Here is a 20,771-nt window from a genome sequence, read left to right as displayed (position 1 = left end):
TGTTACCTAGTGGATAAAGAACTGGGATGGGACGTGAGACATGGGTTATATGACCAACCCTCTGGATAATCTTCTGAGTAACTTAAAACAAGCAATCCTCAACCCTAGAACACCCTAGGGTGTTCCTCAGTCTCCCTGACTGTAAAACAAGAGAAGTGATACTTACTTTTCTTATAAAAAACTAAATGTAGGTATACCCTGCCCAGACCTCATTATAGAAGGCACTATCTTATCAGTTAGTATCTATGCCATAATGCTACTCTGCCAGAGTTTAGTGTAATTCTTGTAAATGGCTTTGGTGCCACTTTTTATTTCTTCCAGTACCCATGAAGGAGTACATCACTCAGATTAAAGTAAGAACAAGACCCAAATCTTTGCCCAAACCTTGAGCCAAATAAACCACAGAGTCTCTGAGGCTTGAGAAGTGTTGTGCAACATTTTTCCCTCAATATATTTATTATTCATTTCATGGCCCATTCATAGTTTTCAAGATGACAGTGGGAGGAGAGGTTGCAAAATGCTGTTCTCATCATCAATTTCTAGTCTGACTAAAAAATGTAAAGTAACAACATTTCACAAGAATGCAGGGCATTAAATTTTCCAAGCCTAGTGCTCTAGACAGGAATTGATTAGATTAAATATTTCAGATAAAGTTCCCTAATGCTGCTAGTTATTGCAGTTTCAGAGCAAGTCCCACAGTGCTTGGTTTTGTTTCTCATCCTCCTCTTGGAATTATACCACTCCGTAAGGAGCACATGAAAGTATGAGTTAATAAAATAGAGTTTCTAGTGCTCTGGGCTGCAGGGAACTGAACATGTGATCCCTAAAAGCTTCCGTACCGAAAGGCAAATAAATTCAAACATATTATCTAAAGAAAATCTCATGGTTTTTACGCGAGTTTCAGATTCTTGAAAAGCTGGACTCAGTAATGAGCATTGTCTCTGGCCATATTGATATGTGGGCTTTTGGTGTTCTTCTGAGCTCACCAAATTTCAGAATCCTCTGAGGCTTTAACTAGCAATGGCCCCATTCCCTGCCGTCTGTGTGCCAGGTTGGAAAGTACACACAAGCTGTCATCTTACTAGTGAGTGCCTGAATACTATTGAATAGGGCAATAAAATAGGCCCATCTCCATTTTATATCATAGGTGCTTCCCTGGTGGGGAAAGATGGCGAAGAAAGGTAAATGTGTCCAATTATATTTCGGTATCTTGTTGTGATGAGAGTTGACAGTGCATCTGACCTCCCACAGTTTGTGTGTGGTTGTCCTTTTGTTTTCTGGATCTCTGCACAAAGCCTAAATAGATGTAGTCTGCCTATAAACCCCCCCCCCCACACACACACACAATGGATACAGCCAAATTTTGGCACACTGTCTACTTTACCCAACCATACCACATACACTCGCAAGTGAAAATCAATTAACTTTCATTTATACCTAGTACCCAATCAGAACATAGGATTTTCTTATTCCTTTTCACTGTGTTTGATGTTTGTACCATGCAAGCTGGAACAACATAACATTTCAGGTATCTGTTTATAAGCCTTGTTAGGGCCTTGTTATACTATAATTTTGGGTGGGTCCTAGAGCTCTTAACACCTGGATTGTCTGCATATTAACACCTGAAACTAGTTTTAAGGACTCATTAGGCAGCTCAAAGTTATGCCACTCCAAGGCAGGATTACCTCTGATCTGTGTTACCCAGCTTGTGTTGCAGTAGCAGGGGTGGGCAATGATTTTGGGTGGAAGGCCACTTACTGAGTTTTGGCATGCCATCGGGGGCCGCATTATAGGCAGCCAGGGGAAGATAAATATTAATTTTCTAAATTTTTTAGGGGCCCTGAGGACCAGATAGAATGGCCTGGCGGGCCACATCCAGCCCCGGGGCCGCATTTTGCCCACCCCTGCACTAAGGTGTAGATACTCTAGGATACACCTTAGTGTAAACACCCCACCTGTCCCCCCCCTCCCCTGCTGGCCTGGATCAGACCCAATACCCCTTCCCCCTGCAGCCCTCCCCAGCACCCCAGATCTCCACTTACTTCCCACCCCCCACATCCTGCTCTGCTTATTTGTGTCTGCCTGTACTGTCTGTCTCAGGCAAGAAGGGGTTTATCTGCTTGCTAAAGCCCCACTGCTACTACTGCTGCTCTGTGGGCAGGCTCAGCCCAGAGAAGAGCAGCAACCCAGCAATGGTGGTGGCAGTGGCCAGGTAGGTGGGTTAACCCTTTCCTGCCTGCTTACCTGGGACAGAGTTCAGACACCAAAAGTAAATGGATGGGGGAGAAACTCCAAGGGGCAGGAGGAGAGCCCTGAGGATGGGGGGAACTAAGGGACCCCCAAGGGGGAAGGGGGTAGGGGGTAAACCCAGAATGGGAGGGGGGCTTCTTACCTTTCAATCCTCCAGGCTCCTGCTGGCTTGAATGTATGACTATTCCAAACTCGAGCTAGCACTAAAATGCATCAACATTTATGCAGCTCACAGTGTAAGGTGTAACAAGGGCCTTACATACTAATTCTAGGCAGCTTCTGGAGCTCTTAACCCCTGGATTGTCCATGCATTAACACCTAAAACTAGTTTTAAGCACACTTTAGATGGCTTAAGTTATACCACTCCAGGTTTCTCTCTCATCTGTGTTATCCAGCTTGTGTTCCATTCATGTGCAGCCACTCCCCACAGATGAGCTGCCCATATTGCAGTCCTCCAACATCCCACAATGCAGTGTCCCCTCCCCCACTCTCCTGTTCTGTGTGGACAAACTTCCCACCCCCTGAACTCTAATACCGAGGTGGTGGTTCTGGCACCAAGGCAACTCCCTCTCTTGTGCCCAGGCATGTGAATGTCCCACCTGCAGGGATGCAACCCCATGCAAACATCTTGTACAGTATGTGCCAGCTAGCCAAGCTGTAGGGTACAGACAGGTTCAGGAATAGGGGCTAGGGATGGGGGAGGGGGAGAACAAGCTTGGGGGCCAGATTGGGTCCCCATGAGAAGGGACTTTCTTCCTAGGACAGGGGCAGTATCTCTCCCAAAAGTGCCTACCCTCACCACTCCCACCTATCCCAGGAAGCATGACCAGCAACCTCCACACCCCAACCCCAAATCCCAATTTATTAAAATGTGAGGTACAATGGAGTAAATAAACTTACTTAGTTTACTTCATCTTTATTTCTTTTTACATTCTTTATTTTTACTTTTTATTTTATCCTTCAGTGGCTGACTTCCTATATTTCACCACCTTTCCCTCACCCCCATTTCTTTCCACCTCCCATTTCATTACTCAGCCCAGCCTCTTCACATCCAGCCTCATGTTCCCACCCTCCCTGAACCCATCTCTCGCACATCCCCACCTAGAGCAGGGACAAAAGCCTATCCTGACTCACCAGCCCCATAGTGGCAACTCACAACTGCAGCTCCTCATCCAACCCCTGCTCCTGAACCCTCTAGTGGCAACTGCGCAGGTGGAGGACAGTCAGAGAAGATTTTTAGCCTTAAGGTGCCACTGCTCCAAACTCGAGCTGGTACTAACACCAATCAACATTTGAGCAGTTCAAAGTGCAACATATAACAGGGCCCTATTTCTTCTTCAGTTTATATTTCAGAGACTCCAGGTGAGATCCAAGCCACTTATGCTAAGCACTGTACATACACACAGCAAGAACCTCTATCCTGGAGATCTTATAATCTAAATAAAGGCAGTGTTACTTTACTCATGGGAAAATGAGGCACAAAGTTATTTGTCTAATAATATACAAGGAATCTGTGGTTAAACTGGGAACTGAACCCAGATCTTTTTATTGTCAGTTAAGTACTGTACACCGCAAGATCATCACTCTCTCCTCACTTAATCAGGGTCTGCAGGGTTGCCCTTGAAAACAGTTTATTTTGCAAACCTCATTGGCTCAAAGAAGGGAAAAAAGGAAACTGGCTTTTGACTTACAATGATTCATCTGATCCCAATCTCCCTCTCTACTCCGGCTGCTTCCTCTCACTATGGGACAATCTTCTTTCCCAGTGAGGCTACAGGCCCCCATTCTCCGACCCACCAATGCCCTGCAGACAGAAAAATGGAAGCCAGGTTAAACAGTGAGATCACTGGAAGGCCGAGCACCCATGAATGGAACCACAGATGCAGCTTTCCCTAAATTTCTCTGATTTCAGAGCCAGACAGGGTGTAATCAGGGCTGACAGGCTCTTCTCTGTGCAGGCCGGCAACTCAAGAAAAATGTACATTGTATTGAATTAAAATTGCACCTGAAAAAAGACTTCAAAATTGGACCTTTTGAATAGAAATGACAGTGTGTCATTTCTGTTGTCATTTCTGTTATTGTGGAGGTGGCAGAAGAATCTGGAGTGGAAATCAGAGACGTTAGAGTACATGAAAACTTATCAAATGTCTTGTCCATCCTTCGATCAGTGGAGAGTTGTTTGTTACAGCATTTACAGGTATTTTCTGAAGCCTCGTAGGAAATGACTCTGGCTGAGTTTCAACAGAAGGTGTGGCTGGCAGTAGCAGACATCTGAGACTGGAAAATGCCTGTACCTGGAAAAAATTCAGAAGAACTGAAGGAGGATTGTAGTACAGGGGCTTTCCAAACACATACTTAACCATGGTTTTGATCCAGCAACATATTGAAGCCCCTGCCAGCATGTGTGTGGCCCCATTGATATGGATATGGCTACATGCATACTTAAACGTGGGCTTCAAGACTGTCCTGTATCAAGGTGTTAGTACATGTATCTAGCACAAGAATGCAAAATGTTTCTAGCTGTATTTGGCCCTGTTTGGGACTGGGACTCCATTGTGCCTGGCATTGAACATATGCACACAGCAAGAGATGGCCCTTACCTCAGAGACTTGTATGCAATGATACATAATAAAGAGCATGAGTTCATTAAATCCCTACTTGTAAATACAAAGCAGGAAATTTGTGCACCTAAGTATATTTGCTCATCCCAGGCTCATGAAACACATATCCTTTGTTTTAATTTAAAAAATAAAAAGCATCTCATGGCAGGCCATTCATATGAGGGTCAGCCTTGTGAGTTGAGAAAATGGAGGGATAATATGGAGCAAGACCTAGGAGCTTTTAATATGAATTACTAGCAATGGAGGAAAATGCCCTTGACAGAAAGAGGTGGGGGCAGATTTGAGAATGGCCAAAGGCCTTTGGGAGTCAGGGATTTTTTAAAAAAGAGGATCTCAAGGGTCATCTCAATGGTTCTCAATCTTTTTTGTACCTGGACCCATTTGTAAACATCAGTGGCCAGTCCCGACCCAGTGCTCTTCACTGCCAACGCACTACCCCCCAAACCCAGGCCCCAGGCCCCTCAAGCATGGGGCACCGGTGGGGGGTGCAGTGTGTGGGGTAAGGGGCAAGCTGGAACTCTGCCAGCCTGCAAGGTAAAAGCCATGGTTTTACGCATTTTTGTCCTTTAAAGGATAATCTGTTTTTAAAGTTTGTTAGTGACTCTTTTGATATATTCTTGTGGTCCACTTCTGGGTCACAGCCCACAGGTTGAGAAAGACTGATCTAGTCCAACTTCTTGAGCAGAGGCAGGATTCACTGTACCTAAATTCTCCCCAACATATCCCCATCCAGCTTCTTCTGGAAACCTCCAATGAAGGCAACTCCATAACTTCCCGAGGCAACTTGTTCCATTATCCTATTGTTCCTACAGTTAGGAAGATTTTACAGAGAGTTGATCTTAATCTTTGTCTCCTGCCCTCTGTGGCAAGAGGAACCAGTTTTTCTCCCTTTTCTTTATGGCAGCCTTTCAAGAATTTGAAAATATCTATCAGATATCCATTAAATCTCCTTTTCTTGAGATAAAGCATAAGCAGTCCCTTCCACCTTTCCATGCACTGCTTGCTTTCCGATCCCTTCATAACCTTTGTCACTCACCTTTCCAGTCCCTCTACCTTTTCTTAAAATTCAGTGCTTGGAATTGCATGGCAACAAAAACAGTTATTTCAATTACATAATGACTGTACATTTCATGTTTTAATAATACAGAATTCTCTTTGGTTTGCATCACAGTACATTTTATGATTCATCTACCCCTTTTCTCTCAACTTGTGTTTTCACTGATATTACAGTGACCTGGTGAGTAACAGACAGCACAATGACTGAAACATAGTGAACTGGGGTAATTGGATGACAACCGAATCATAGTAAAATATAGCAGCCAACAAGCCCATATACAGACCACGGTAATAATTTTTCTCACTTCACACTTAAATAAGACAAACACTAAGATCAATGCTTTGTGTTAGGACCATGCAGAATTCCCCCCACTGATCTGGCATGATCATAATTATCTCAGGAGGGCAATTTAGGCTGTTAAAAACAATTCACTCAGTGAATGTGACACTGGTCAGGCCACAGCTGGAGTACTGCATCCAGTTCTGGGCGCTGCACTTTAGGAGACATGTGGCCAGCATCGAGAGGATCCAAAGAAGGGCCACTCACATGATCCAGGACAGCAGGGCAGGCCCTACAAGGAGACGCTACAGGACCTGAACCTGTCCAGCCTTCACAAGAGAAGGCTGAGAGGAGACCTGGTGGCCGTCTATAAACTTACAATGGGAGAGACCTTGTGCCCCCGAGCACCTCCCAGAGTAACAAGGAATAACGGTCATAAGTTGTTTGAGAGTAGGTTCAGGCTGGACATCAGGAAGCACTACTTCACAGTCAGGGCAGTTAGGATCTGGAACCAACTTCCAAAGGAAGTGGTGCTGGCTCCTACCCTGGGGATCTTTAAGAGGAGGCTTGACAATTACCTAGCTGAGGTCATATAAGCCCAGTATTCTCTCCCGCCCAGGGCAGGGGGCCAGACTTGAAGATCTACTCAGGTCCCTTCCGACTCTACATCTATGAATCTATGAATTGATAGGGGAAAATACTTAGTGACAAATAACACCAAGGATTTTGCTCTGCCTAGCTACAAGTTTTTATGGACTGATCCATTTCTCATTAAAGCCCCTGAAAGAATGATACATTTTGTGAATGTTAGATCAGTCAGTTGCAGGCAGGTTATTTTGGAGGACGTGATCTGAATTTTCAACCCAGTGCATTAGTCATTACACCTCAGAATACTGTGAGTTCATTATATAAAGGGTCAAAGCAGCAGACTCTTTTAAAGGAAAACTATGTCCTATGCTGTCTACAAAGATTTCTGTAGCTTTTTTCAGTAACTCATTGCACAGAAAGCAGTTTGATGGCCTAAGGGCTAGCCAAGGTTGAGTCCAGTTGAAGTGTCCAGAGTGCCAGTCTACTGCTTTTTGGGCACATGAAGCACCACAGTACTCTCTACAGGCTTGAATACAAGTCTACTAATGTCAAGTGTAATTTTCTATTGACTTTGGTAGTCTTTGATCAGACTCTTAAACTGTACTAGAGGCTGTGACACAGCTAGTTCAGTGTGATGGTAAGTAACGCATTTTGGGGACAGTCACATTCTTTCCTCCTAGATACCAGCTGCTTCTTGGTGCTCTCCCTGTACCGTCCCTTATTGGGATTTAGGAAGAACAGTTCTATATTTCAAATCAACTCACCTCACCTAGATGAGCCAGAAGCTGGCTAGAACTAAATTTACTAAGGCAGCAATCCAGCAAGTCACTTAAGTATTTACTTAAATTTGTCCCACTGAAGCCAGAGTTAAGCCAGTGCTTGAATAAGCTGCTGGATCAGCGCCTAACTGTTTTAACATGATTTGGTAATAGTCAGAATAAAAGCGTCTCCTTCTCCAAGTACGCTAGCACAAAAGAGGTGTTCCTTTTATTTTTTTTCCCCCAGAAAATGTTTTCAAAGCTATTGTTCATATTTTATAGCGTGAACATGTGCTAGGTTTTCCATAAAGCAACAACAGCTGTCAGTCAAACAGACATCACTCTGTAAATCTGCCTGAATAACTCCATTTTCAAATCCAGGGTCTCCAGGCAGGTTTATGAGGTGCCGTCTGTGTGATTAACAATACCAGAGGAGAGCTGTGCAGGTGCAGAGGGGGAAAGTGGAGGGGAGGGTTTGTAAGCAAGTCCCTGGCCTCAGCAAAGTCTTGCTCTGACTTTACATTGTGCCACTTGCTTTGGACTTACTCATAGGGAAGAGGCCAGCCTTTCTCAGGATCCCAGGACATGACTTGCTGATTAAATTTAAAAAGATAATTTAGGCATCTTACTCAGAAGTACACATGTGCAGGTACCCTGCCTGCCTCATCCACTCCCTTCAAACCTGCTAGAGGAATTATTTATACCAGCTGGAGCTGTACAGGAAGTTATGCTAATAGAGAACTGAGCACAGGTCCATTCTGATCTGCTGCACCATTTCTCCCCACCCTGCAAAAGAGGTCTTCTTACCGCTGTATGAGCACTTTCAGTAAAATCAACCAGGCTAGTTCACTGAGGAGTGAGGTCACTTGCCACTGGTAAAAGAAGCAGAGTATGTCCACTTAATTTTGACTGCACATCTGCAAAATTGCAGCCTCGTCCCTGTAAAAAAGAAACAGGGGATGGCTGGCCAGCCATTCTCTGTTAGGGTTTTGGGACCCTGGAACATGCTTTTAACCTCAGTCCAAAATAGCCCAAATCTGGTAATCTTCCACACAGGCTGCAAAAGACATCTGTTCAGTCGGGGATTTGGATAGAGGTCAGCATTTGCTTCCCACAGCATTGAAAGGGTAGAAGGGAGTTTCTGTAGGTGTCTGACTGCCCCAAATCCTGCTGAATGGGTTGTTTTAATGCTGCTGGGATTTTCTGGCATTGTAGAATTCATTAATGCGTCAGGCTGCCAAACACACTGCCTTTAGGTGGCTTCTTCATCATTTCTAATCTAAATATTTATGTTAGATTAGGCTAGATGTTTCAAGTTCTGCATCTTCTTCTCCCCGCAGGTGAATCCAGCTTGCCTTTACCTATAGACTGTTAACTTATCCACAGCCACAGGCTGCAAATCTGATCACAAGGCATTTCATAGTATCAAAGAATCGTAGAAGTAGGGTCGGAAGGGACCTTGTGGATCTTCAAGTCCGAACCCCCGCCTGGGCAGGAGAAAAAACTGGGCTCAAACAATCCCAGCTAGGTAGGCATCAAGACTCCTCTTGACCCCCAGGGTAGGAGCCAGCACCACTGCCCTTGGAAGCTGGTTCCAGATCCTAGCCGCCCTGACTGTGAAGTAGTTCTTATGGATGTCTAATCTAAACCTACTCTCCAACAACTTGTGGCCGTTATTCCTTGTTATGCCAGGGGGCACTAGGGGAAACAAGGTCTCTCCCAAACCCTTCTGGTCCCCCCCTAGTGAGTTTATAGATGGTCACCAGGTCCCCTGTTTCAATTAAACCACCCTCTTACCATGAGTATTGGTATCCTAGGGGCCAGTTAGAAGGAGGCTCAGTGTCTTGTTACAGATGAGAATCAGGGAAACATCCGTCTTTGAGAGGTAAATGTATACTTAAGCCCATTGAAAATCAAAGTCTGGAAGTTAAGCATGTCCTTAAGTGCTTACCTGAATTTCCTAGTTTGCGTGTCACTTTGGGGGCAGGGCTCATTAGATGAGGTAATGGTGACAAGTATTTGCTCACAAATAGCCCAAGTGACTTCCAGCAGGTGACTCCCAAGCTCACAGTCTTATCATGAAAGGTCCTGTGAAAATTGGGAAGCTATCAGTGAAGGTTTTCATTAAAGACAGTATCTTTCCTCTCCAAAAGAGACTGGAATTAATTTTATGTAATTCTCCAAATATGTAGAGAAAAGGTTAAATTGACCAGGCTCATGTTTAAACTTCTAAAACGTTAAAAGCAAAGGGACTCTCTTGAACAATTTATCCTAATGGAAAGTTAATCAAAGTTATATTAACATTCATTCACTGGTGTTTTCCCCCCCAAACATTGACATCTGATGTTTATAACACTATGAATAATAAAGGTCCTGTTACCTTTCTTGCTTAAAATCAACTTCCTTTACATCCTATGAAGGTTTTATTTAGCAATTATTCTGGGCTCTCAGAAATAACTGTTATCCCTTTGAAATGCTCTCGCAATGGAAATCCTTGCTCTGCTTTTTATTACACTGTTACAGTTGCTATTGTTTTACCTTAAGAAGAAGCACATTCAACCCTCAACTGATAATACGTGGCGCTTTTCATGTTCAGAGCACTTCATAGACAATGGCTCTGCTACTGCAGGCATTTCCATGAGAATTTTGTGCAGACAGTCATCATCCAGTATGATATTGTAGAGACATTTGGTGTAGTCATTCCATAAGTTGCCAGCAGTCAGATTTGATTGTTGGAATTCATGTGTGTGGCTGTAGTCCAACTAGGACTATTGCTAATTTCCTTCCTGCATTCCATTCTTCATTTGAGGCAAAATATCCTCAGACCTTTGGACACCCTGCTGCTCTGTCTTCCACTGTTACCCACACTGATTCTAGTCTTCTCCATTCTTCCAAGAACCACAGTTCCTGTCTCTTTTGATAGGAATAGGAGGCTCACACAGTTACTGAGCAAGGTGGATTAATTATTGATCAGTGGCAGTAAAGTGTATTGGTCGTTGTATTTTTTTCCAATCAATTCTACCTGAAAAACATCGATACAGAGAGGAAAGCTTCCACTGACATTAATAAATTTGGATCAGACATTTAACACAATGAGGTGTTTGTGGAGAGAGGCCTCAATGGGGGATGTAACAGTCTGAATGAAAACAGGCAGATTCCATTGTCTCTCTTCAGAGCATGCCCATCAGGATTTCAAAATGGGGGGAGTGACTGAATGGTATCAAGGCCAAAAAGTGACCATTATAATCAACTAATCTTACCACAGAATCCCACTCAGTGATTACTGTTTCCCTAAAAAATTATTTGACTCAGAAACCTGGCCTCATTGAGTCCCATCTCCTGAAGATGAGCAATAGCAAAAGGGAGTTTCTCGTGACTGTCACATCTAAAGAAGGAGATAAGGGAAGAGATGACTGTTGCATGGACATTATTACATTCCAGGGAGGGGCGATGCCCATGTATCCATTTATATGAGTCCTTAGCTGCTCTCTGTCAGACTTTTCTTCACCAGTCACCTCAAGCTATTGGAAATGGCCTACAGCTGGTCAGACATTACTTCTGACTTCGAAGGACAAGGTTGCAGACTCACATCTGCTTCTCCCTCAAGGAGCTGTTCCATAATTTTGAGTGCAAAAAGCCCGTGTCACTGTGGAAGGCTTAATTTGGTCTCAGCTTCTTTTTTAAGGCTTCAATATTTTTTGAGCTAGTTTAGCTAAAGAGAGATTCTTTTGTTCTCTCCCCCTCCCTCTTGCATTATCTACCCCTGGCACTGTCCAGAGTCTCACAAAAAGCCAAACTGTCCTAGACAAGAGTGCTGCTAAAAGCAGGTTTGCTGAAACATCTGCTTTCCATGTGTGGAGCCAGACATAGCCTAGCATAACACTGCCAGCAGCAAAAGAGCTAGAAGAGAATACTAATGCACTGAAGAAGCATCTGCTGAGAGTGATGCACCCAGAAAGGTTTTTTTGGTCACTCAAGACTGGAAGGAATTCTGATATGAGAGATGCACAATACTATTACAGTCCCAGCAGAGCAGGCTGACATGTGCTAGGAAGCTATTAGCCCTTGCTCTCGTGGCAGTTTCGGTTTAATGACCCAGTTGCTCCTTAAGAAAAGTCCACTTCACAAAGAAAGTCTGTAACAAGCGATACTTCGACTGGGTGCATGTCATGCCATGCACAGTAAACTAAACTATGTTGTCACAGCAGGTTATGCCTATTGAAACTAAATTCCCTCTACCAAGGTCCAACCAGAGAAATCACAGTTTCAGTCTAACTGTTTGAGAGGATATGTTTCTCCAAGAAGATTTCCTCTCTTCAGTTATCATCTATAGGCTAATGCCACTCAGCTCTTCATCAAGGATTCAGCAACTCTGTCACTGTCCCATAGGCCTGTGCAAAGTGGCTAGTATTCACTTCGGATTTGGATTCAGCTGATTCGGGGGACAGTGATTCGATTTGGTGATTCAAATCACTGTCCTGAATCGATTTGGTCAAATCTGATTCAGAGATTCAGCTGCTGCCGAATCAGGTGAATCTCCAAAACACTCAGGCCCCATCCCCAGCCCGCTCTCCCAGCCCCGTCAATGGCTGCCCCACCCATCCAAACTCTCAGCTCTTTGAAAAAAAGCCCTGACTCACCAGCTCCTGCCCGGTGGGGGCTGATCCCCGCTGCCCCCCACTGTCCCATGCCACATGGGGTGCTCTGCCATGAGCCCCCTCAACCTCTCCCCACTGTCCCATCCCCCCCATGGCTCCCCACTCATACCAGTTCCTGGTCCTTTAAGAAAAAAACAACCCAGACTCACTGGCTCCTGCCGGGCAGGGGGGCAATTCCTGCTGCCCCCTGCTGCCCTGTGATGCATGGGGAGCTCTTCTATGAGCCCCCAAAGTCCTAAGGCCACTGAAGGAGCTCATGAGTCTGGGGTGGGGGGGAGGTTGTTTTGTTTTTTCTTAAAGTGCTGGAGCTGGGGCCGGGCAGGGCAGCCATTGATGGGGCTGGGGGAGCAGGCAGGGTTTGTGGGGCACTCAGGGGGGCTGGGGGAGCGGGCAGGGGATGAGGCCTGGTGGGGGTTCCCCCATGGTCCCCTCCCCCCTGCTCCAGCCCCTCCCCTGCCCCCTAGTTACCAGCTCAGAGTCTGGGTCCAGCTCCCTGCTGCAGTAGGCAGGGACTGCCCGAATCACCGAAGCTCTCCAAATCTTTTCAGAATCAATTTGGAGAGCTTCAAATCAATTTGGACCTTTTAATTGGTCCCCTGATTCAATTTGGATTTGGAGACTCGGCCAACGAATTGGACCATATCTCCTCCAAATCAAATCAGCACCGGAAACTTCACATAGCCCTACTGTCCCAGGTCTGAATTCAGAGAGTGTATCAGGGCCAGAGCTTTTGACCTGTGGGCTGTATGCTGCCCCTGGACAAACGAAGCTTGCCCTGTGTGTCTCAGGGTCTGAGCTATTCAAATGCTGGCCCAGCTCCATGATGACTGCCATATTGGCCAGTGCACCAGGGACTAAACTGGGGACTTGGAAAGTTAAAAGCACAAAAGCTCAACATTTTGAGTAAAAGAGCCAGAGTCTAAAAGAGACCCTTATTAGCACATCAGACTCAGAGGGGAACTCATACTGCATAGTGCCCGATGTGTTGAAAATGAATTCATTAGGGGAAGGATTGGGAGCTGAAAGGGATGGCTGATAATGCAGAAGAAAAGTTGCATGTCTGGATATTGGGTAATAGCAGTAAAGGACAGAATTGCAGAGTGATCAGAAAAGGGATTTCACTGTTTCCTATCTTTAGCAGAGCTGAGTTCCAACAGGAACTGCTGGTCCTGGCAGCAAGCGTGAGCTGACAGATAAAGGAACAGCTACAACCTCAGGAGCACATTGCACAACCTCAGGAGGAGTGATCATTGCTTCCGAACATGGAAAGAACTTTCCATTTCTCTCCCTCTCCCCAGTGAACACACCTAAGATAAAAAGTCTACTTCAGCTATGATGTGTCTAAGGGCCCTGCTACATGTTCAAATTAAAGCTGGATAAAAACCAGCCATAAAGTTGTTACACACTTCCAAGCACTAACTTTATAAATGATTGGCTCTTTTTATAGCTGGATCATCATTTTTATCATGTGATAATTACTTTGCATGTGTGACTAGTCTAAATTTGTTGTGCAATTAACTAGTTAATTGTGTAATATTTGTAACATGTAGCAGGGGCCTAGGTAGCAGTTAGATGTCTAAGGCCCAGCCAAATTGCATTTTGCCTCTTAAAGGCATGAATGATACTCAATGGGCATGTCTGTACTTGAGTATTAATGCATAATAGCCCAAATGAAGGCACACTAAGGGTACACTCTACATGTGCACAACCCTTCATGTGCCTTTAAAATGGTGATTTTAGGATATTCAAGCCTCAATTTCATACAGGTATCAAATTTAGGTGCAAATAGCTAAGTTGCATTAGTGCAGGTGTAGATGGACTAATGCACATTAATGCAGTATACGTCAATGGACATATACCATATTAATGTGTATTAGTGCCTCTGCACATGCACTAATGCAACTTTGCTATTCATGCCTAAATGTAATGTGCCTTAATGTAATGTGCCTTAATGTGCATTAAGATGTCCACCTGTAGACACGTGCCTAAATCATCTTAATGGTCCTTAAGCAAAGGTGCATGAAGTTTAGGCACGTTAAATACACATGTAGACATTCCCAATGTTACCAATGCTACCTATGTTGATTCACTTCTGAATCCACCTGGGAGAGTGCATACATTTTCTATAAGTCTCCGAAGCTGTGGTAAGAGATAATCTATAATTAGCAACAGTTTGTTTGAGGGGAAATAGAGAAGCCTGGTTAAAAGGAGTGAGTTTATGGATCTTGCATTTTTAGTAAAATAATTTAAATATATAGGAAATATTTAGGACTTTCTTAGTTTGGATTTAAAAACAAGGTACTGCTTAATTGGACTCAGAAGCCACTGATTTGTTTTATGACCTGGGACAAATCACTCCAGCTTGCTGCAACTCTGCTTTCTCTCCTGCCCTGGGTCTGTGGTTTCTATTTAGATTTCATGCAATTTGGCAATAGGCTGGCTCCCACTGTGTGTGTACAGTGAAAGCAATTATAGTTGGAGCCTCCGGGTGGTTATTTCATGATATCAGTATTAATGACCATCCCCTTGAGCTTCTGCCAGTTCATTCTGTCTGTGTGAAATTTTGTCCTTTGGCATAGGTTGTGTCAGGTTTGTGTACTACTTCAGTACTACATCAGCCCTCAAACAAGGACTAAAGTGGCAACTTGGACTCTACATGGGTTGAATTTTATGCATAATAAAGCCTGCTAGTTCTTTGTAATATCACATTTCTTTGTCAGCCAGATTTCAGAAACACAGCCTATTTAGCTTTATTCTCATGGACTCTTGAGTTCGTTGTTTGATTTGCATAAAAAAGGTGCTACTGATGGTTCAGACAATGCAATATTCTCACCTCTTCTCTTTGCAGGGGGTCTCTTGCCAGCACGTTCTTCAACACTGTAGTGCATGGAAAATGCAAGACAACATTCAGAGTTCTGATGATCCACAGTGACTATGGTGAGCAATTAGTAAGGTGTTTCCTAGGTTGAAACAAAAGTCTGTTCTCATGAAAAAGTTGTTAGTCCAGGCATCATGTCTTTATTTATTATAAAGAGATGAGGGACAGTCCTTCGATGGTGCTACCCATCCCTGGAGTTGGGAACATGGAGGGGGGTGAAATTAAAAAGGGTCTAATCGTGATCTTCCCACCTAAGGTCTATGAGACTTAAGTGGTTTATAGTCCTTGTAACAGGACTCTTTACCCTTTGTTCAGAAACAGGATTTAAGCATATGTTTAAAGTCAAGCATATGATAAACTGGAATCTTTATTCTTAAGCCCTAATTCAGGAAAGAATTAAAGCCCATGCCTAATTTTAATTACTTGTTGAAGCCCCTTTTATTGAATGGCATTGAAATTAAGAAAACATATGCACCTGCTTGAAGTTAAGCATATGCTTAAACATTTCCTAAATTTGAGTTCTAAATAGGGGTCAACAACCTACAACCCTCAGGCTGGGTTTGATCCATAGAGCCATTTTATCTGGCCTGTAGAGCCTGGGGGTCTTGGCAGTGTTTCAATGACAGGAGGCTTCTCCTGCACAGCAGCCAGGCAGTAGAGAGAGGCAAAGCAGCAGTGCTACAGGGTGGGGAGCAAGACTATGGTTGCAGACAAGACCCACACTTGGAGCTAAGCTTTGTTGAAGTGGTCTCCACAGTTCAAAATGTTGCCAATCCTTGCTGTCGATTGCTGATTCATGTAATGTGAATTAAACAAAACATTTTGAGTGCTTTTAGGAAGCAAGTTATGATTATGAGGATATAACATTCATTTAGGAAAGAAAGATTCCTAATATATTTGGTTCCCTGGCATTAAGTTTGCAAAATTGCCTATACAGCAGATCTTCAAAGGTATAAAGACACCTAATTCCTAATGAAACCAATGGAGTTAAACACCAAATGCCTTTTAAAGTATGATCTCACTAAATTAGGAGTTTCAGTCCCATTTGTCAAGTCACAACAGATAGAATATTAAAGATGATAAATCCTCCTATTGCATAACAATGCCTTTACCAGTACAGTCACATTCCAGCATGTTGGCATTTCTGACTAATTTCTGACACCTTATTACATTCAAAAGGACAGGGCATTTTGCATTGTTGACTTAATGTGGGAGCCCCTTCTCTTCTTTAAGTCCCCTGGTTCCCCTAGACCTGTTAAAACCTAAAGCTTTTGGAGCAAGGATTTTCAGTGACTTTGTGTAGGCTGTGGCTGTGCATCTTTGGTGTATGTACCATATGCTGCAAAGGCAGTCCCTGGGGACCCCACCCCTACCATGCAAACCCCTCACCCCCTGGGCTGTACTGGCAGTGAGCAACCCCCTTGCTCCCCAGGCTTCATTAGCAGTGCATGGCTCCCTGTCTCTGAAACACCAACAATGCAGATCCCCCCTCACACCTAGGGAAGCACTACAGGCATGCAGTCTTCCCCTGGTGCACAGCAATAAGAGAGGTAGCTGCAGGGGCCTGTGGGCTGCATGTTAACCATTGGAGGGCCACAAGCTGGCCCTTCTTAGGCTGCTAACTGGACAGTCTTGGTGTAGGAATCAAAATTACAAATAATAGTAATGGACTGCAGTCCTAGAAGCTGCTGAGCAACTCCCAGTTTGACTGCTTTAGTCCTGAAAGTTTTTCCTGGCAGCTTCAGCTTCCATTATTATGCAATGGTTATTAGGGTATGACCCACTGCCTTCAGCAAAAGTTAAGGGAAGCCAGCAACATAAAAGAGCTGCTTGGATATTTTAGGCTTAGGTCTGTTATGATTGTTCCATGTGCTTCTATTTTTCTGCATTTCTTATGGCCTGCTACAAAGCAGCATATATTTTAATGAAATCTAGGATGTGTTATATGCATTTGAATGTGAGAACACTTTAAAGCAACATTGGCTCAGTGGCTTCCTATTTAGCACTGAGGTTGCACGAAAGGCTTTCTCTCAACCATCTTCTCTGCTACAAATACAGAGGACACAACTAGCTCCTGGTATCAAAGAGAGCAAGATCATGTGTTTCTGACAGCATCATAATAGGATCTTGTTTTTCAGGCAATAGAATAATATGTAGCTATTAACACTCTACCATGAAGATAAAGGCTACATTATGTTATCTCCAACTTATTCCTACCAAAAAGAAAAACCTCACTGTGTGATCCCATCTGTAAATATTAGGTGGAAAGACTGAACTTGGGGACAAACTTGACAATTACTTCAATGGGTTTTTCACTGAGAAAGTCAATAGAAAATCAGTTCTATTCATTACATTCATTCATATCCCTTTGTAGCTGACATCTAATAAAGCAAGAAGCACATGTTCTAATTAGTTTTGAATTCAGAAGAATAGAAGGCAGCCATCCTTCTGAGGAGCCTAGAAGTATTTAAATCATGAGATCCACTTGGATTTTCAATCCAGTGTCCACCCTTACTAATCATCTACGCAGAAGACAAATGCAGGATACCTGGATCTGATTTTGGTGTTTATTTTTAACTAGCATATTTTTATTTTTTTTAAATTAGAGAATCCCCTCATTTTAATAACAGCACTGAGTGTAAGTTAGTTTCAGCTACTGAAATTGTTACTATTTCTATTTGGTTGTTTAAAAGGTTATTAGGAAGGAAAATGATGGAGGAGACTTTTTATGATTTTGAACAGGACTCTGCAATGGATTTTTCATTTTGGAGCCAGGCAGATTCTAATACCCAGCTCCAAACTCAGATGGAGAATTTGAAAATGGACTGTTCTCCTCTGACAGGCCAGGTCTCCCCTTGGCCTCCTGTTATGTACCAGTCTATATTTGCTGATGCTCAGATATCACTCACAGATGCAGATGGACAAGCTCTGCAGTTAGATGGGAGTGCTGAACTGGACAGCTCCTTATTGGCCCAACCAGAGACAAGTGAGCAGCATAAAACCCACAGGCTAATCCCTGCTCACCCTTACAAAGTGCAGAGACATGCAGCTAATATTAGGGAAAGAAAGAGGATGCTCAGCATCAACTCTGCTTTTGATGAACTCAGATGCCACGTACCAACTTTCCCATATGAAAAGCGCCTCTCCAAAATCGACACACTCAGACTGGCCATTGCATACATTGCACTGCTTAGTGATATCCTAATGTCAGGCTGCGATCCCAAATCTTATGTGGAACAGTGCATGAAAAATGGATACCAAAGCCACAAAAATGCAGTATGGAACACCAGTGGTAAGTGTGAGGCCCTGACTAACACAGCATTTTATTTTAATTCTTTACAATTGCAATTTTGTTATGGTGGTGTGAAATCAGTTCAGTGGATGCTGCTCAAGTGGATAGCCACAGGCCTAAAGAAAAGTTGTGCACTTACCTGGAGTCTGTACTTTTCCAAACTTACTGTAAACAATGCTCATTTAGTACACAGTGCTGTCTGGGTTGGGGTGGTACAAGCCATGAAACTGACCAGCTGCTGGCATTTTTCTGAGCTTCTGATCATCTGTTTTGGGGCTGTTGTTAGAGACTATGAAAATGACAGAAGCAAGTCACATTTTCAACGGTACTATTAGAAGCCCTGAAAATGAGGAGAAATGGCAGCCCTGAAACGAACTGGCTCCCCTCAATTTCAAGGCTTCTAATAGCAACTGTCTGAGAGTTGCTTCCCCTTCCCCCTTTCTATGCCCTTTATGAGAATAGAGCCATGTTACAATGGGGCTGAATGATACTATGCACATAAGCCATCTATGTACTTAACCCATACACAGATAACCAGTGTTTGTTAGAATGAAGATAAGCAACAAATTGGGACTGGCACTGTGCTTTGCAGTTGAGCAAATTCTGCAGTTATCCAGTGTACAGGGAACTGGAATCTATGGGGATAAAATCTGTTTTAAACATGTGACTGTGCTCTGCTGCCTTAATTACAAACTGATCAGTTCAAAAGAAAAAAAAAGGCTTTTTTTAAAGGTCTGTAAGTGACTGAGATAGCATGAACAGAAGCAATTCTTTTGAGCTCAGAAAGAATTATTTTTAAAAGCATTTCATATTTTGTCTATCCTTTATACAATTCTTTACAGAATGGTTGCATTATCATATATTGAAAATTGTCTGTATAAAATGCTGGAATTTGTTAGTGATTTTCTATATATCAGTTATTTTGGCCCTGAGGCAACAACGTATGTAAGCATGCAACTACTCTAAGTACACAACTACTTTTGCTTACAGTTAGGGATTTGCATATTTCACTGCATAAAAGTTCACTGCTACAAATGTACTAAACAAATACATTGAGGTATCAGAATTCTTTTAAAATCTAAGTAATCTAATATCCCCATTTGTCACTTACATAACTGGAATCCTTTATTTTTCAAGGGGCGGATTGCTTGTTTCTTTTTGCTTCTGTTCTAATCAGACTGAATTATGTAGGTTCAATTATGCTCCTGCTTATACCACAGTAAAACTGGGATCCCTTCAACTGAAATCAGTAAAGGGATACAATTTTCCAAAATGCTTTAAGTGACTTAGAAGCTTTTGTCCCAATGTCAAAAATGACTCATACACTAAAGACCAGATTTTTAAAGGACATTTGCTGGTGAATGATGTAGATGTATACCCAGTGACATTTTTAAAAGTAGTTTAAAATCTGAACTTTAGGAGTCTCAGCACCTTTGATTCAATGAGCTTAGGTTCCTGAGTACATCACTTTTGTGTCACCTGAGTGCTTCTGAAAAGTGTAAGAGGCCATAGAGAAATCATTGCCACAAAACATTTCTCTTTCATTCTAGAAAGCAGAATTTTAAAGGCACAAAGAATGCAAAAAGAAATTGGCCACTTATTCGAAGAAAAACAACCTTATATGTTACATAGCTCTTTTCACCTTTCCCAGTTAGTTTTATCAACTATGGGATAATGATTGGAAAAATAAATAATGCTATAACATTTAACACAGCCCTCTTTCTGTATATAGTACAGCATTTGTATGCAGTTCCCAGCTGCTTACCTTTGGCTTTTGTGAATTAACAGTTTTTAAAGTAACACAAGTGGGTGTCATTGGCATCAAGGCTTTGTGAGTGTTTTAGTTAACTAATAGTTCTGACTGGCTCCACTTGGGAAGAGTTGGGTGAATGAAGTTGGTTTTCTGAAGAGGCAGAAAGATTGACTTGTTAAATGCTTATTGAAATGTATTCTAATCTGTGTATTTGTCTTTATTTTGTTCCACTTTTTCCCTTTCTACTCCATCCAGACCTGACAGCCCGCCTGTCCTGGATAAAATGGGATTAAGAGGTACTTAAAATACAGGAGAAAGGGCTCTTTAAAGACTGCATATTTTGAAACCTGATGACCTGACTGCTGGGTACCGGCTGTTAAATTCTCACTACTGCAAACAGAAATGTAGCTCCACATAACTTATTGTCACAGTCTTGTTTTCCTTTTATTTCTCTACTTGTCTGCCCTCTCTTCATTTTTTCTCATATGTTAACACAGTACAGTTTAGGAGCTTCTGCTGTTCTAGCTTTCTCATTTTTCTAGTCTCATCAAAAAGGAGGATTGAACAAATGGGTTTTGCTTTTCAAAGCTGTTCTCAACACCTAGTTTCTATTACAATGGATGGAAAGAAAGAGTTC

At 43.0% G+C, this 20,771-nt stretch overlaps 1 protein-coding gene and 1 long non-coding RNA gene across 2 annotated transcripts in view; one reads left to right on the top strand and one right to left on the bottom strand.

Annotated features, from left to right (window-relative positions):
- Nucleotides 1-3,606: 3,606 nt before the first annotated feature.
- The window catches only part of LOC149867205 (uncharacterized), a 31,868-nt gene continuing 14,703 nt past the window's right edge, over nucleotides 3,607-20,771 (bottom strand). The window contains exons 4-5 of the long non-coding RNA XR_016441616.1: nucleotides 9,505-9,641; nucleotides 3,607-4,544 (exon numbers count right to left, since the gene is read on the bottom strand). This is a non-coding gene — a long non-coding RNA (uncharacterized LOC149867205). The remainder of the gene's footprint in view (nucleotides 4,545-9,504; nucleotides 9,642-20,771) is intronic.
- LOC149867206 (protein Fer3-like) lies at nucleotides 17,802-20,427 on the top strand. Its single transcript, XM_090046292.1, has 2 exons — nucleotides 17,802-18,381; nucleotides 20,390-20,427. The coding sequence occupies exons 1-2, from the start codon at nucleotides 17,802-17,804 to the stop codon at nucleotides 20,425-20,427; spliced, it is 618 nt and encodes a 205-aa protein (XP_089902418.1).

This window comes from Crocodylus siamensis, chromosome 4 (genome assembly GCF_052110815.1).
Source record: "Crocodylus siamensis isolate JL-2025a chromosome 4, ASM5211081v1, whole genome shotgun sequence".
NCBI lineage: Eukaryota > Metazoa > Chordata > Crocodylia > Crocodylidae > Crocodylus > Crocodylus siamensis.
This window is presented reverse-complemented; position numbering and strand designations above follow the sequence as displayed.